At 43.5% G+C, this 18,087-nt stretch overlaps 2 protein-coding genes across 2 annotated transcripts in view; one reads left to right on the top strand and one right to left on the bottom strand.

The window, feature by feature from the left end:
* Positions 1-522: 522 nt before the first annotated feature.
* Positions 523-13,721, top strand: LOC118412815 (tubulin beta-4B chain). The gene is made up of 9 exons (XM_035815853.1): positions 523-708; positions 4,523-4,631; positions 7,146-7,256; positions 10,250-10,494; positions 10,712-10,924; positions 11,292-11,531; positions 11,767-11,916; positions 12,038-12,190; positions 13,003-13,721. The coding sequence occupies exons 1-9, from the start codon at positions 652-654 to the stop codon at positions 13,063-13,065; spliced, it is 1,341 nt and encodes a 446-aa protein (XP_035671746.1). The 5' UTR covers positions 523-651; the 3' UTR covers positions 13,066-13,721.
* Positions 13,722-14,548: 827 nt separating this feature from the next.
* Positions 14,549-18,087, bottom strand: part of LOC118413589 (transcription termination factor 2-like) — a 14,022-nt gene continuing 10,483 nt past the window's right edge. The window contains exons 14-21 of the mRNA XM_035817116.1: positions 18,030-18,087; positions 17,493-17,666; positions 17,282-17,349; positions 16,925-17,078; positions 16,597-16,679; positions 16,097-16,171; positions 15,624-15,707; positions 14,549-15,176 (exon numbers count right to left, since the gene is read on the bottom strand). Coding sequence (XP_035673009.1) covers positions 15,116-15,176; positions 15,624-15,707; positions 16,097-16,171; positions 16,597-16,679; positions 16,925-17,078; positions 17,282-17,349; positions 17,493-17,666; positions 18,030-18,087 — 757 coding nt within the window. The 3' untranslated portion in view covers positions 14,549-15,115. The remainder of the gene's footprint in view (positions 15,177-15,623; positions 15,708-16,096; positions 16,172-16,596; positions 16,680-16,924; positions 17,079-17,281; positions 17,350-17,492; positions 17,667-18,029) is intronic.

The following is an 18,087-nucleotide window of genomic DNA, read 5'->3' as shown; positions in this document are numbered from 1 at the left end:
ATAAATCGATTACGCATATTCCTGGGGTTGCATCAGTGCACATGAACTACTTTATAACTTAAATATTTCATGCCTAGATTCTAGTCTAGATTGTGCAGCATTTTCAGCGTAAGGCCGCCGTTTTAGCTATATCTGACCATATTACTATTAGTTCGCTGCACCCCAGTTCCCTGTTTATTGAAATGCCCCTCAGTGTTGCCTGAGTAGGCGCTATATCGGCTAACCCTAACATCATCCAATCAATAATGATGTCATCTTCCTGGTCGCTGATTGGTTCATCCGTGCTTAGACCGCATTACTGCCACGTCAAGCTTTTATCCTTCCGAGACATCGCCCTCCCTACATGCAGTAATAAGAGCAAAACGGTTCCATTTTAACAGATTAATTCCTCACATCTACAAAATATGATGAATATACACAATCTGATATATCATTATGAGAAATACTGGGCAATCGTTTAGAAACTTAAGTTATTCTGTAGTAACAGGACGGCCTACTTTCTGATCAAAAGGCCAATGACGTCACACAGGCATAGCACCACGATAAATAGGCGGAAAAGCCGGCAGACAGACGTGCATTCGACAGAAGCGCAGGAGGACAAGAGGACCAATTTTTTTACGTCGTCAGTAATAATCCACAACAGCCACAAACATGCGTGAGATCGTCCACATCCAAGCCGGGCAGTGCGGCAACCAGATCGGGGCAAAGGTGGGCTTGATCTTTTATTTCCTATACTATGCGTGCATTTTTGCGGTGAGATATGCCATGCGAAGCCCAGCGACAGCTGTGGCCACTGAATTGAATATGTGATTGTAGACCAAATGAATGTAGGGCGGATCATGCATACTATGATATCTGCACAAACTCGACACTTTGAACCCAATGTGCAAACACTCTTTTTGCCTGTACGGAATTTTATCATCGAAACAAAGAAAGAAGAATGAAACCTGAGCAATATTTTCGTTGTGTCGTTACCATCACTTCACATGTCCAAATCACGCCCAGTTCCCGTGAGGCGCGGAAGTCTAGAATTATTCAAATGCCGTCTGCATGAGGAAGGGAAACACAAATCCGGCAAGCAACGGGGTCAACGTCCCCGGACAATGATGCGATAGTATCAACTAAATAATCTTTTTTTTTTAGTGAAATGAAGACTGTGCGATATCATCCCCTAACCTTTTCAGTACCCAGGCGAGGGGCCCACATTCATTCGCGCGCCCCTGGGGCTTTCTCTGCTAGTATTTTCAGATGTGAGATCCATTTCATCATGATCATCGCCAAACAATATAGTCATGATCATCCCGTCAGACCCGCTATATGGGCTAGCCTCCACCAGTAGCAGTGTACATCGTAATGATCTTACTGGTCTGGGACAGAGTAATGCGCTGCCGTTTTATTGTGCCCGCGTTACAGATTTATCAGAGTGAAAGAAGCAAAAAGCGACAACATGATGACGTAATACTTCGTTTATTATGAAAACAATTACAATCCATTTTGCTGATACGATTGCGATATCTTAAAAAATACAGTTGGCCTCTTGCCGCCACGAATTGTAACGCGACGTTACAAAATGACTGACTTGTTCTGTACATGACCCTAACTCGATAAATCAGCCACGCGTCAGACAGTAGATCAACAGGAGCCCGAAGAGCCATGAATACATCCCGCCCTGTGGTGTGCATGTGCACGTTTTGGTGCACTATTGGATGACTTATAAAAGGAAATCAGGATTGTGGAAGAAAGCGAACTTTCCTTGTAGGTATAAGATATACACCATATAAACGAAAGGCTCAACCAGACCCAGAAAGAAATATGATTCATATTAGACCTTGCTTGCGCTACTCGCATTGTTATTATTTCGCTCCCACTAAACGACACATCTGTATCAGCTGTTTGGCATTCATGCTCAGTGTTTGTCTTGCAAACCAAATGGTAGTACTAGTACATATACATCTGATTATGTCGAGTTATATGTACGGCACATAGTCCGGCATCGATTTATATTATCAAATACTAACCGGTCGACCGAAGTACATGCCAGTGTTTTTTTCCTCACTTTGCTGTTCCTTTGGGTAGCAACCGTTACTATTGTTTATGAAGTTATGAACATCCTCATACCTCCGGCGACAATCACGTCAGTTAGACTGAATCAGCGTGTAATTTCGGCTCTATTTGGCATCTCTTCCTTGAACACATGTAACTAGCTAACCTAGAGCTCGTAACTGATTGAAAGCCGTGAAAATGAAAAAAAGACACAAAAAACAAGCAGAGCCAATGTTTTTTTTTACTACAGATTACCGTGATTATTGCTAGCCTCCTTCCTGATTATTGCTGTTGCCTGCACGCGACTGGTGTCAGTGCCCCGTCCAACGGCCACGCCCACCCGGCGGGCTCGCGGCTGGACCCCCTTCCCACACCGATCTCTCGCCGCGAACAGAAGTCATGTCGTCATCTTTTTTATTGTCTGCGACGATCCCCATGGAGATCACCTGGTTCCTTTTTGGACGTAATTCGTTTTACAATGCAAATCTCTTGATAATCTTGTTCGCATATGTATGAATACGCTAGCGAAGATGTGAGGGCAAGGCTAATCTCCAAGCAGATCCTACCAAAGCTGGCCAAGGAGTATAGCCGGGAGTCAAACGGGCACGGTGGGTTTGATACTATATTACGCCACCGTGGATCTGCTTGGAGATTGGGCAAGGCACGTGACTGTTACATCTCGTTTGTTGTAGGTAAAGCAGGGTGCGGGCAAGATGAAATTCCGCCTCGCGGGCTCGCGGCTGGACCCCCCTCCCACACCGCCTGACGGCATCGTTGCGCGCGCATGAGTGATTTCATTGCCAGTTTATTTGACGCTTGTCTATTTGTTGTTTTTTCTCTCCTTTTTTTCTGAGGAAGCAGGTGTTTCCTGTGATGTAGTTAGGAGTTTTACTCACATGTAGAAGATAAGCGCAGGCAGAGCCAACTACAGTACTAGCCTGGTACCCAGGCCATCGCCGGAAGGCCAGTTCCCTCGCACAGGACGTGCCATCGCCGATATGCTGTTTACGTGTAGTACTGTTTTCTTAACATTTCATACTAGTGAAATTTTGATGCAGATTGATATCAGGTTGCCATAGTGATGAAGAACAAGTCTGTTCAGAGAATAGCTCCATTGAAATGATGACTTGTTCTGCTCTCCGACCTGATTTCCCGCGGGTATGATCCATACACAGATAAGACACACCGCCATCATCCCTCTCGCTGAAAATTTAATCACACCGATCTCTCCCCGCGAACAGAAGTCATGTCGTCATCTTTTTTATTGTCTGCGACGATCCCCATGGAGATCACCTGGTTCCTTTTTGGACGTAATTCGTTTTACAATGCAAATCTCTTGATAATCTTGTTCGCATATGTATGAATACGCTAGCGAATATGTGAGGGCAAGGCTAATCTCCAAGCAGATCCTACCAAAGCTGGCCAAGGAGTATAGCCGGGAGTCAAACGGGCACGGTGGGTTTGATACTATATTACGCCACCGTGGATCTGCTTGGAGATTGGGCAAGGCACGTGACTGTTACATCTCGTTTGTTGTAGGTAAAGCAGGGTGCGGGCAAGATAGGGAGACCGTAACATGGTCCACTAGTCACTGGTACTGGTATAACCTCTGAAATTGGACTGCTATGCAATCTACCAGTTATAGAGCCCAATAACTCCAGAGCGGAAGGTCCGTAGAATGGTCTAGAATATGAGCCAGAAACAGTAGCATGGTGACCTTGATACCAGTTGTGTGGTTCGGTCTGATGTTCACAGTTGTCATACTCTAAAGTAATTACAAACAGATGAAATGGTTGCGATTTTCGACTGTTGAGACAGTGTCCGAGCATGATTAACAGCTGAGAATTATTACAATGACCAGATGTATTCAGACTGGATTTCAGCAAGGAAACTTGACAAATTTAGACGAGAAAAATATTATCAGGTCGCCATGAGCAGGCCATCAGACGCTCCGTTCGATGAATCAAGTGTAACTCTATCGACCCAGGCTAAATCGGGCGCAGGGTTTGTGTGAGTGATTGTAGTACAGTCCTCCCGTCTGGCCGGCGGATTACAGCAGACCATTCCCAGACTGGTCAGCTGTCGTCTCCACGTCATTACTCAGGGAACATCCACTTAACAGCATTGAACGGGATGTGCTTCAACCCATCTAGTTAACGATTTTGGGTGGACGAGACATTTCATGTGTGGGGTGAATGTTGAAAACGACCTGAAAAGGGGGAGGGGGTCTAAAATGTACGCTGTTGCGTTTTAGAAAGTTTTTGCTTGATCGTTGATCGAGCAGCCGGTCAGCAGTCATCTGGAGGAAATCTTATCTTGGCGCAGATGTATGGCACCTGCTTGTTTGGCTCGACTTCATGTGGTGCGTTATGGAAATCGAGTGGCGCGCTTTTTTGGGGTCCTATTTTACTAACCATCAGGAAAACAGCGCTGCGCCGTAATCCATGGGTTCTGACTAAACCGCCCGTTTGTGTTTCAGTTCTGGGAGGTGATCTCAGACGAGCACGGCATCGACCCCACCGGCACGTACCACGGAGACTCCGACCTGCAGCTGGAGAGGATCAGTGTTTACTACAATGAAGCCAGTGGTGAGGAGAATAAACAAACAAACAAACAAGTAGCAAACAATAATCTTCATTAAGTTTTAGTGTGATGGTATTACAAGAATTACATGTCACGTTAGCGGAAGCCTGGAATAGTCCAATGAAAACGTTCATGTGTGTCATTATCATACCTTACATGTATGTATGCGCATGTAATGCATGAATATATGACATAAGGGTACTACTGATTCAATACCATCATTAACTTTCACAAGCCTGAAAACAATTATTGGTGAACTTAATGTCATACATCACATAGACATCCAATAGATACTTTAAAATTGAACAAATTTTTTTAATCTTCATCATCGATTCAGTATCAATACTGACATTTCCTTAATCCATCGGGATAAGTAACCCGCTTAGTACAATGAACTGAACAAGTAACTTCTCATTGCAACTTGTCATTTCTAATCGTCTACAAGCGGGCGGAAAAACAGCTCGCTTGACATTTTAGCATCCCCAGGGTGAAAGCAGAGTCACTTATTTAGATTTATCGACGTCCGGAAACTGATATGATCATTTCCCCAGCGGTAATAAGTGTCAATAATCGGGACAGAATTGATTGATGTGATAAGACTGACATGTAGTAATGCACTCGCCCGGCTGTAGTGCAGCGTCAGTCGGTTGTTCGGACTGACCCAGTTTGTACTTGTACATGTACTGTATATCCTTTCGCGCCACCTGACGGCCGGCGATCGTGCTGCCGCGACCTCTCTGGACTAACTAAATTACAAGTGTAACCCTCGATTTCATAGTTGGAATGTCATGCAAAACTAAAATGTATGACTGAAAAGACAACAAAAGTTTAATCAGTGAAATTTGTGGGTTAAATCTCGGTCGCAGGGCGGTCGCAGCGAGGTTTCCGCCCTAGAAAAAAGGGGTGGAACTCAGTGTCAGTTTGATTTCTGTTGGCAAATTATGTCTTACGTCTGACATCCCAGCTTTTGTGCAACCTGCTTGGTATAATTCGGCTCACGATCGAGTTGCTTAACATTTTCTTGTCATGACATTACTTTTGTGTTAATTGTTATTGGGGAAATATGAGTGCCAAATCAGAACTTTTTTGATAAGCGATCGTTTTCGTCACGACTAGAGTGTGGATAAACTGATTACATGCTTTTTTCCATCAGGCAAATTGCGGTTCCAACGTCCTGATTGAATGCACATTGCCACATTAAGGTCATCAAAAACGTGAAGTAATTAACACAATGGGCAGTTCGCGCATGGATTGGGTTAGACTATCAATTTTGACCGTTTTAGTTCGTGAGTGTTTTGTGAAATAGCAGAAGTACGTCCATCTTTCTGACACCTCCACGCCATGCGGCTGTTCAAGTCACTACGTGTCTTGTTTGACTTGTTAGAAGACTTCCTATATAATACCATGTATCCTAACGTGAAATATCCGTAGTTGCGTTGCGCTGTTCTGGTACCTGCACACGTGACTAGAATACTGTAACTAACCACACGGTCGTGTCCGGATTCCGCCCATGCACGTAATTACCACTATCCTGGGCAAGTGTCCGGAACTGGCCGTGACGGGAATGAACAGTCCATGCCGAGGAAGCAACGCTTGAGAAACACTCCCCTCACGCGCTGGTAAATTTTCCAACTACAACTATATCTCCGCGACTCAACCTCTGCTTGGAGAATAGAGAAACACCGCTAACTCATGTATGGTGTATGTCGTTTGTTCAAATTTCGGTCTGCCAAAAGTAGGTATCATGATGAGCCCTGAATGGTGTGTACCTAAAGGACAAATCGAGCTCTAAATGCTTTGTATATATATATATGTACTGTTTCTAGATGAAGCAAGTATGGAGCGTCTGGTTATAGCTAACCAAATAACGTGCCGTAGACAAAGAAACCTGTTTGAATATCTCTATATAAGAGATATGGTAGAGAATTTGGGATTCTCATTAAAAAAACGCTTTTAGTTCACTGTTCCTACCACGTGAACCCTAGCTTTGTGAACTTTTCTAATTGTAAGTTTAAAACTTATGCGTAGTAATTTTCTGCTCGAACCCACCACGCAAGAGCCGCGGAATGATTCCGTCGTCAGGTGGCGGTGATGCAGTCTATTTCTCCCGGGAAATTAGGGCGTCTGGCTAATTTTATCCACCGTTACTCAAGTGACTTCTCATTTACAATTCATACCGTACCCTCTACATTACGTATACTAGCTAGCGACTGCCAAGATGTGATTCTGAAACGTGCTCCACCCATTGAGTAGTATCAGGAAACAGCACGTACAAGAGAACTTGAATTGATCATGACAATTGACAAAATTGGATGGGACTTCTCCAAACCGCAGTCACCGCACGTGTCCGTAGGATGTCACTGTTAAGCAGTGTCTATGACAAAAAAATACTGGCAAGCAATTAGAAAAAAGATACTAGTATTCAGGGAATTGTTATCCCGTCCTGTCTGTAGACTCCTAAACAATATAGACAATGTGAAGAATACTAGTAAACAAAACAACACTTGTTTGTTTCACAGGTGGCAAGTACGTTCCCCGCGCTATTCTGGTGGACCTGGAACCCGGCACCATGGACTCCGTACGATCAGGACCCTTCGGACAGATCTTCCGCCCAGACAACTTCGTCTTCGGTACGTATGGGTAGTCCTGGTCTGATGGGAGAGGGTTGTAAAGGGAGCAGGGTTGAATCCTACTTCTGTAAGCCCGTCAATGAGACTTTTGTCGCCACTTTCGTTTGGTGAGTTAGTTTGTTGCTGGATGAGAAGCTTGTGAAAATAGCAGACTATTAACTTTGCAGTTTGGCAATGATCTGGGATTTTTGGCCTTCAAAGTCCATATATTACAAGCAATGCAGATGAAGCTAACTTATCTTTTGTTCTTCCATGGAAATTGTGCTTCTATGAAAAAAAAATGTAAAACAACAGCTTGTAAATATATTGCATCGCAACAATAAGAAATCACAACATTTTTACATATATTTATCACTTCTTCATTACACTTGCGAATCCGCATCAACATCGAATAAAAACAATTACACTAGACGCCCCTCCTCCCAGAGGCTATATATATATGTACTGGGACTTCTGACAGTTAATTTACAGATCAGTGTGTGAGATAACGTCAGCCTTGCCCACAACATTCCACGTGGCTGATTCCACCAGGGACGGGCCGGGGTGACGTGACGTCTGATGGCGATTGCTGATGATTATCTCTGATGATTGTCGAGATAAGCTGACGCTAAACCTTCTTCCGTTCTTCTTTTATGGCCATTCCGTTGTGCAAATCACTTTCCCCATTAACTCATTACTCTCTGAGAAAGCATTTAGGGTCCGGTAGCTACAAACGTAACATCAATCCTCTTCTAAAATCTGCCACACCCAAATATGACGGCTAACTTGTAACCTTTAAAGTCTGTTTTCGACTGGTGCAAACAGAATACTAATGCTAGAGATATCCACAGCAACACGTCTTTTTATTGTCGCACATCCTCCCCAGACAGCTCATAACCTTTAAAGGGACACAAACCAGCTGTCATAAATATGTCTCCTGCGGATGGGTCCCTGTGGCGGTGCTCTGACTAAGTGGTGAGTCACCCCTCGCTCCATCGGTTCTCCAGCGCCAGCGGTTGACACTCACCGTGCAATTAGCCGCCAGTCCATCGGAATCACATCCAGTAGTTATGGATGGTGACCGGTTACTTCACATGCTCGGCACTTCACTGCACCGCAGTGGGGCGTGGTCACTACTGGTTTTCAGCTTGCATCTTAACAGCAATGGCGAGGAAAGACAAGACATAACGGATCGAAAAACTTATATATTCATCAAAGTTTTCAATTGAAATTGTATTTGAAAGGCATCGCGACATCTATGTACACAAATTTCTGTTCTTACGTAATAACCTCAGCTTCATTTATGATGATAAAGGTTTTTTTTTCCAAGGGATGTAATTCCGCTTAAGTAGCAGTCTTTAGGAACATTTGTAGTGAGTCGATTTAGATTGTTGACCAATACCTGCTGCCCATCACAATTAGAACTTCAATCAATAAAGCTCTGGCTCATTCAGTTCGGTAAAATTTTGCATTTGAATTTTGTCCCATTTAGAAATTCAGTCCACCAGCAAAATAAATCCAAAGTCCATCCCTAGCACGTTATCTGTCTTGGGAATGTGCTTAGTGGTCCCTAGGGTAAATGTGCTGAAGAAGCACGCATCAATAAATGCTTCTAAACAGGACGACTGTCCAGAAATCTATACTCACACCGCGTCGCACGGGAATAAATCGAGTTGAAACGATTGCTGCTGTGACTACGAAAGAGACTTAACGCTGAAGTTACATAATTTGCTCACAAAATCGATTAATAGCGGGGACTTCAGAGCGAACCATCCATCATACTGGGATCAGTGCCACGCATAAAACATGAGAGTTAATCTAGAGGTTCGTACAGAATCCCTACGTGTACGGAGGGGTAGGAATTTAAAAAAAAGGATAGTTGAAACCTTTTAAGGGAGAAGTAATAAACCAAGACCATTGAAAGAAAATTCTGAATAACAGAAGAAATATGATGTACTGTATAGGACCTATTATGCTGCAATTTTCGGACGTTCCAGCTCCCTACGATTCTCCCTGCATAAAAGACATGCATCAGGAACCATAGCCCAGGACAAGTGCTCTGTCGCCACGATAATCCACTTCTTTTATGGAACTAGAGCGCGGTAAATCGAATCTCCAATTTTACGGCCCAGTTCTGACATATGCAACTTGTCTGCACCTTCACTGATTACAGCAATTTATTCCGTGGAGCTACAGCCGTTCACGGGAACAGACGTTCCGACCGAATTGTCGAGCGGGGGAGACCTGAAACCGTCGGTCGGTCGTGACTAGCATGATAACGAGGGTGTCACGAAACTGTCAGCGGTGTGCCTCGGGTCTTGATTGCTGGACCACTTGTAATTGTGCGTTCAGAACGGGCCTATTTTGTAAATGAAGCGAACTTAATCGCAGGGAAGCAGATTACCATTAATTAGCGATTTATGCCATGAGTATGTCGACCAGAACAAAGTGGTTAACTGTCCGATAGCCTAACGGAGAAGTGACATTTGGCTGTCGACGTGTAAAGTTTAGGTCGCCATGGATGGACCAATGACTCCGAGGGGTTCAGGAATATCTGTAAGGACAGATGATGTATGCATATATGAAATTTTGGAAAGAGAACGTAACGTTGCAGATTTATCGAAACTGAATTTTAGTGGGTACACAAATAATGACAAATATTTCTAAACTGTTATCCTTTTATTTTGGTCTGTCCAGAAGTCGTGAAATACGGGACAAAAGTCGGGCATAACTTGCCATGTATGGGGACCAACGCTCCCCTTTGCGGCGACTGGGTGAACTGTAGATTTGACTAAGGCTAACTTCACATTTCCACAAAGGGTCCCGGCCGGGCAGTTTTGGTGAACGAAAAGTACGATATAAAAGACAACAAAACACAAAACGGACCAAACATGATTCAACAACATGCCTTGTGCATATCTATTGGCGTAAACTTTCTCGTTTCGCAAGCAGCCCGGCCGGGCCCCGCTTCGGAAATGGGACCTAAGCCTTACATATTTCATCATTCTCTCCAGGTCAGAGTGGTGCAGGGAACAACTGGGCCAAGGGCCACTACACGGAAGGAGCGGAGCTGGTGGACTCCGTGCTGGACGTGGTGCGCAAAGAGTCCGAGAGCTGCGACTGTCTGCAGGGCTTCCAGCTGACCCACTCGCTCGGCGGCGGCACCGGCTCCGGCATGGGCACCCTCCTCATCTCCAAGATCCGCGAGGAGTACCCCGACCGCATCATGAACACATTCTCCGTCGTGCCTTCCCCCAAAGTAAGCCCGGAATTTCAAAATATTTTATTGTTCGAGTTGATCGATCTTCCTTTGAATTGTAGCCGTAATGAGCTTTGACTGCCCCTTCGGAAACATTACGCAAAATACGTGTTACATACATGTACGTCTGCAACACAGTTGCTTGAACTGGTGTGGCAAATAGCTCATGATCAATCTCGTGTACATGTGACCTTACCACCCCTATCCCCACCCGCAGGTGTCGGACACGGTGGTGGAGCCCTACAACGCGACTCTGTCCGTCCATCAGCTGGTCGAGAACACGGACGAGACCTTCTGTATTGACAACGAGGCTCTATACGACATCTGTTTCCGCACGTTGAAGCTGACCACGCCCACCTACGGTGACCTGAACCACCTGGTGTCAGCCACAATGAGCGGTGTCACCACCTGCCTGCGCTTCCCCGGACAGGTACGGCACCTGATCATGATAGACACATCTGAAGGAGATGTGTGAAAGACGGGGTTTGGAATAACGGAAACGGTTGCATATCGCCCCTGAAGGTCTTGTGATCTTATGATGAAATAGTTTTTTTTTAAAACAGTGTTGAGACAGGTATGTATTCTAACTACTGAAACCGTTTGTTGGCAAAGGGCATAACACTTCTTTGATGCTAACGTAAAACGTTACGTTACGTTCCTGGACCTATATAGGAATACTGAAATAACGGGTGGACATGCAATCTAATGTCTTTATTATTCTGTCTTTTCATAATTTTAGGGAGAGTTTCTCAGTTATTACAGCCGGCTAACAGTTCCCCTATTCATTCCGTCCATAGCTGAACGCCGACCTGCGTAAGCTGGCCGTGAACATGGTGCCGTTCCCGCGTCTCCACTTCTTCATGCCGGGCTTCGCCCCGCTCACCTCCCGAGGCAGCCAGCAGTACCGCGCGCTGACCGTGCCCGAGCTCACCCAGCAGATGTTCGACGCCAAGAACATGATGGCGGCCTGCGACCCCCGCCACGGCCGCTACCTCACCGTGGCAACCATGTTCCGGGGACGCATGTCCATGAAGGAGGTAAGATACTGACGCAGGGGCTCCGGAGGGACATTCTCAGCCTTAAAATCTTCCGTTCAACATCTCCTATCTCCTTCACACAAAAATTAATGGAGCTTTCGCACGGATACTGCTAAAAGTAAGCGTACTTAAGCGCCAAAACCGATCATCAGCTACATCGGACTTTACTTCCAATAAGCTGGAACAAACTGCTGTCCGAGGTTTGAATCTTGTTGTCTTCTATCTCTCTCACCAGGTTGACGAGCAGATGCTGAACGTACAGAACAAGAATTCCAGCTACTTTGTCGAATGGATCCCCAACAATGTCAAGACCGCCGTGTGCGACATCCCGCCACGAGGGCTCAAGATGGCGGCCACCTTCGTCGGAAACAGCACTGCCATCCAGGTAAGGTTACCTTTTCAACTGATTGTTGACTGCTGCCTACATTGCTATTATGACACGTATATATTGTGGATCGCGTAGCTATTGTCCCACAGCTAACTGAAGCTTCACTTCTTTCCTACAGGAGCTGTTTAAGCGCATCTCGGAGCAGTTCACAGCCATGTTCCGGCGTAAGGCTTTCCTCCACTGGTACACCGGAGAGGGCATGGACGAGATGGAGTTCACCGAGGCCGAGTCCAACATGAACGACCTGGTGTCCGAGTATCAGCAGTACCAGGTCAGTTGTCCTGCAAGACTCGCGCACATTTGCTTCTTCTTTATGTCTTTAGAAAAATACATATCTGTATGATTATATCTGTATAATGTTTATTTCTTATCTATCCTTTTAATTTTTACAGAATCAAAAAAAAAAATTTTCTCACCTCGAGTTTTCAGTCGCTCTTCCGTCAATTTCATGCTAATAGTAGTAGGGTCTGCGGTGGAGTTCGGTTCCCAGACTTCATATGAGTTGAGATTGGCCAGAATGAATGTTAATAACCATATAGAATGGACATTTTTGTGGAAAAGTCGATGAAACTGTCGACCTTTGCACGACTGATGTAAACTTCACTATTTCAGGACGCTCCCGCAGAGGATGAGTACGATGAGGATGAAGAGGAGGATCAGGAGGGGGAGGAGGAGTAAACCGCTTCCTCCCCTGCACACCCGCAGTTGTTGTAGAGATAGACATATCTGTTGTGTGTGACGTTGCCACGGTGAAACCTGATCTCTCCCCAGCTCATCTCACAGCTGACGTCACTCCTGCTGACATCGTTTGTTTTTATGTTAAACAGAAATGCTTGCATCTTCACATGTTCTCCCGCCTGTCACTGCCGGGGCTGATGGCTCCCTCGTCTGTGAGGAGTCGGGTTGTCAGGCGGAATTGTCTTAGTGAGCTCTAGTTGGCTCCATTTATCAGTCCACGGCAGCTGCCAATTACGGTCATTTTGAGACACAGGCAACCATGTGATCATGGAAGTATTTTCTCTCAATCACCCCCTTTCTTTCCTTCCGTCGCCATCGCGTCAACACTGCCCTCTTGCATTTCAGGATGCAACTGCAGAGGAGGAGGGTGAATTTGACGAAGAAGAGGGAGAAGAAGATATGGAATAAGCCTCCACCACACATACCGACAGCGCAGACGGAGGGTCATCCGCTTCTTTCCCACATTTCTGGTTTTGTTTCCGAACATTTCCATTGGAACCATCTCAAAACGCTCCTCCACATTTGCACAACCACGTGACCAACCTGCCCAGTTCTGTGTCATAAGGCTGTAAAAGGTTCTAAGTGTGTGGAGATATCTAGTTGGATATTGATATATTAATTATGGAGAGTGTCAAGACCGGGATGATGTTCTGGCTCAAGCTGGTGGTGGTCACAGAATGGTTTTAAAAAGTTTTGTTGTTTAAAATTCAATGAGCAAAATTTGAAACAAGATGTGCTACTGGCTTAACTACAAAGCTTGCTGATGGATATGTATGTGTATATTGTGACAATGAAGAGTGGTGACAAAGACGAAGTAACGGTCCAAGAAGGAGAGAATGCAAGTTTAAAAAATGAATCAAATGGAGACGCCTCTAAGACTGCTGGTCAAATGGTTTCTCTGAATGTGACGTACTTATTATTTCATTTATGGAATTTCGTCATTTTCTTGAGTAGTTTGTGTCATTTCTGTCGGCACGACAAACCGTCAACCCATGACCTCTCCCAGAATCCCTTGTGGTGCACTGTTGAGCTGAAAGTGGGAATAAAGTTGGATGGACACAAGACTCATTTTTGCCTGTAGTTCTTGAGTGTTGTAACAATGTAACTCCTTACTCAGTCAGTGTTATCCTTCACAACTGACATATTGTTTCATTGATTATGCATATAAGGACCTGGTCCGGATTTGCATTAAACATCAAATGACATCTGTTCATGGTATGGAACTCTTGTCTTAGCAAAGAATGCCACCAGTATTCACTCAACAATTATGTACATGAGGCCCTGATTTGCATGATATATATTATGCTCTCCTTCAATTAGCCTCCAAATGCTGCAAGTAAGCTACTGATTTACATAATTGGCACAAGATTATGTACAATTATCTATGTGCGAAAAGTGATGACAAAACGTCAACCCCTTCTTGAGTTATTCGTTATCAAAGTCAGCCCTTGCAGTCAAAAAGAAAAGCTGGTCCAAACCTAAACTACTTCATGAGCCCAAGGGCTATCTATCATTAAAAACATAGAAAATATGAAAACCAGACATTCTAAAGAAACTAAAGAAAGCCACTAGAAAGACCATACCAACTTGTCCTGTTTTGCAAATGTACTAAATATCATATCCCAAGCTTCTTGAGTTACGCTGTCAACAAACCCACCCAACCACCTAAAGACAGCACGAAAATAAACTTGATGATGTTCAGAATTTTCAGAACAGAGTGTTTGCAATTCCATTTGCAAGCACTATGGGCTTGTAGTCTATACTAAAGAGTGAAAAGTGCAAAATGGGAAGTTCCCCTGGGTTACAGTACAAAGCCGCTTTGAGGCCAATGATCTAAAACACCTAAAACATATCCTTCTTGGCAGAGGTATATGTAATAACTGCAGTCAAGGACGTTAAGAGATACTTTAATCACAGATCAAACCTAAGGCAATCCCTTGTACAAAGAAGAGCCATCACTAAGGATCCTAACTTACATATAATTCTTTGCTGCTCACAAGAACTGTTTCTTGCACAGGACCCAAAATGGACAATTGGTGCCTAACAACATCTATACCACAACAATTGGCACATAATATAATATAATATAGATGCTTACAAAAACATGCTGTATTTTAGAAGTAGTAATAGCACCTTCTTTTTATCACTCATTTTACCTTTCATCAACATCGAGTTTTGGGCAATTTGTTCACATGAATCTGTTCCACATAATTTCATTCTACAATTTTATCATTCAGTTCTTTAGTAACAGGAAATACTTTTATCTTTGATTTTAAAAGAACAAAGTTAAACTTTCCTTTGTATGGAGTAGTGAGACATGTTTTTTCATCAACTCTTGTGCAACGTACAATATCCTTGGTGGTATTTTTTTCCTAATTTTTACTATACATAAATGCATCATAAATAGATAAAAATTGGTGAATTTTCTTAATATGTCCTTTATTCTGCTACGTGTGCTTTACAGTCCAAACAGCTGTCGCAGGTCAGCCAAGGACAGCTTCTGCTTTCCAACGTCACCACTGTTATGTCAGAGGAAATAACAAATATTAATGAATCTATTCAAAACCTGATGTGACTTAAACCATGCATATTTGACTTCTAAATGCATGCATATTTGACTTCTAAATGACAATCTCTGAATAACCTGGCACATTAACAAGGAAGACTTGTAGTGCAAGTTGCCATATCAGTGTGGTAAGACACTATATATAAGACATACCCATTTACAAGTTACATGACTATCCAATTATGATTATATAACTTTGCACAGACTTTGTGAATAAGTCAAACCATAAAATTGTAGTGAATTGCCAAAGTCATTCTTCCCTCCTGCTACTCATTTTGAAACATGATTTCTATTTTACATGTACAGAAAGATGTTTGCATTGCAACTGTTTTCAAGTAAAATACTTTACAGACAAGTTCACAGAAATACATATACAAGATGTGTCTGCTGAATTACTCACCCTGACAAGACTCCCTGTGCTAGGTTTTTCTTGGCGTTCTGAAGGTCCTTGATTTTCTCTTCCACTGTATCCTTACACACAAACCTGGGAAGAGGGCAGAAGTGCACACTGGGTTTGTTTTGGTGTGACAAGTAAAGGCACCAGGAAGTTCTGCATCGAGCAAGAATGCTCAAAAGGTAGAGATTACCTCAAATGTGGTATTGATGCTCAGTTACATTACATTTTCCTTAAATCATTGTACAGAGAAACACAGCAGAAAATATATTCTGATAACATGAGCATCCCTTCTCCCTAAGTCAGAAACATTGACAAGCTGGACTAACTGAGTATGAGGACCAACTAACCAAGCACTGGATGTGGCAGTTATAGATTCCATACAGATACAGTCAAATCAAATATGGCTAGACACAAATGTCAAATCATCATGTACTTTCAAACTACCAGGATGTCAGAGTGAGTGAACTGGTACTGACTTGTGGATGACCACATCGTTCTTCTGCCCCACCCTGTAGATCCTGTCTGAAGCCTGGTCCTCCAGGGCTGGGTTCCTGGGTAACAGGTGTAAGGAAGGGATGTAGGGCGGTTGTGCACAAAATACCTCCGTCTCCTTTGGGTCAACAGCTTTAGGGAAAATGTCTCTTTTTTACCACTTTAGTTTCTGTCACCACCCTAGTGCATTTTACTAGTAGATTTCTCTATCCACACCACATTTTTCTTTTCACAGGAAAACTTACGTTCATACTTTTGTTGTCATTTCTGAAAAAAATCTGCTATTTCAATTAGGACACACCATTGGGGCATGGCTAGTAGTAGTATTCACTTAGAGTAAAAAAATCTTATTTTGTAAGGAATTGTGCCTAATAGCGTAGCACACAAGATATTGTAAATCTGTAGTGATTATGTGATGTTGTGGGTCTCTCAGTAATGTACAGCTATCATGTCATATCCATGCTTATTATTAGCAGTCCCTTACCAGTGCATGTCCAGCAGGAACAGGTGGCTGCCGCCGATCAGATTTAGCCCGACTCCGCCTGCTTGTAAAGATACTAGAAGGACCTGAGGACAGGAATGGGAACTGGTCATCATCAGATACACATCCCTCACATAGGAAGAATTATGGAATGGGAATATTGTAGGAAGGTGGAGTTTAAATTGTCTACAATAAAAAATTGTAAAAAAGATAACATGGATGAGAAGGTTTCCCAGACAAGCGGAGGAAGGACCATTAAAGAGATCTGTTGAACACCTGAGACAGTGACACAATGATGAGTGGGTGGAAAGTGAAGGGAATCTTCTCTGACCTCTGGCCCCTTGGGGTTCCTGTTGAACTGTTCCACAGCTTCCATCCTCTGCCTGGGTGGAACCCCACCCTTGATCACGACGTACCTATACCCAGCCTGCTCTAGGTGCCGACCGATGACATCCAGCATTTTGGTCCACTGAGAGACAATGACACTAAGGACACAGGAATAATTTCAACATGTACTAGTAGTGGTATTTTAAATCTAACCTGCACAACATGAATTCTTTCTGACTGTCCTAAATGTGATTTTCTCCATTGATACATATAATATGTATATTCAACATACTTGTAATTTCCTATAACACAAGAAATTATGAAATAAAAAAATCAGACAAGATGCCACGATAAGACTGACCTCTTCACTGGGTTGTCAGGTGTTGACTTTGACCTGTTGCTTTCCAGGACACTCAGAACCTTTTGGATCTGTGGGAATTTCATATTGTAAGTGTCCAGAAGCTGTTAATAGTGTTATAAAACCAGAATTTTATGTCCCATAATTATTCAATTATAAAATTATCTTAATATGATTACTGTTAGATACGTTTCAGGTTACAGCATGTGCTTACCTTAGTGCTTGGTTTGTCATGATGAAACATGGAAGACTTTTCTGCATCTTTGCTGGGCAGGTCACTGTTGCTAGGTGTGGTTGTTTGGTTGCTATCCTGAAGGCTCATCTCCCTCAGCTGTTGCTCCAGAGTGAGGTCGATGCCCTCATTCACAAACGTTTCCTGGTCTACAGCCTGCAGAGAGACGTCAGGTCATACTGATTACTTTGGATGTCAAAATACTGAGAAAATGTGGAAATCCTTAGTAACTTAAAGTCTTACATGTGTTGATGTTTTTGTTGCAAACATTGTGAGAAATGCTTTCTGTATGCTATGTCACATCAGAAGATTTTGCATGTACCTGTTATGTGAAATGGTCAAAAATCCTCACCAATGTTGAGATTATATCTCCCTAATATATAAATTGTCTTTTCTAAAACTTAAAAGCACTTTACATACCTAGAGTGGTCAACAAATACTAGACCGCAGCAGAGGGCCTGTAAATTCTATACACTGTAAATAGTTTTCTTCATTCTATAAGCAACAACCAAGCTTTACCTCCTTCATGAGGCTTAGATGACAACAGCATTGTCTCAGCCTCAGCAGCGCACCAGAA

This window comes from Branchiostoma floridae, chromosome 4 (genome assembly GCF_000003815.2).
Source record: "Branchiostoma floridae strain S238N-H82 chromosome 4, Bfl_VNyyK, whole genome shotgun sequence".
NCBI classification, from domain to species: domain Eukaryota; kingdom Metazoa; phylum Chordata; class Leptocardii; order Amphioxiformes; family Branchiostomatidae; genus Branchiostoma; species Branchiostoma floridae.
Note: the sequence above shows the minus strand (reverse complement) of the source record. Positions and strands in the feature narration are given on the sequence as shown.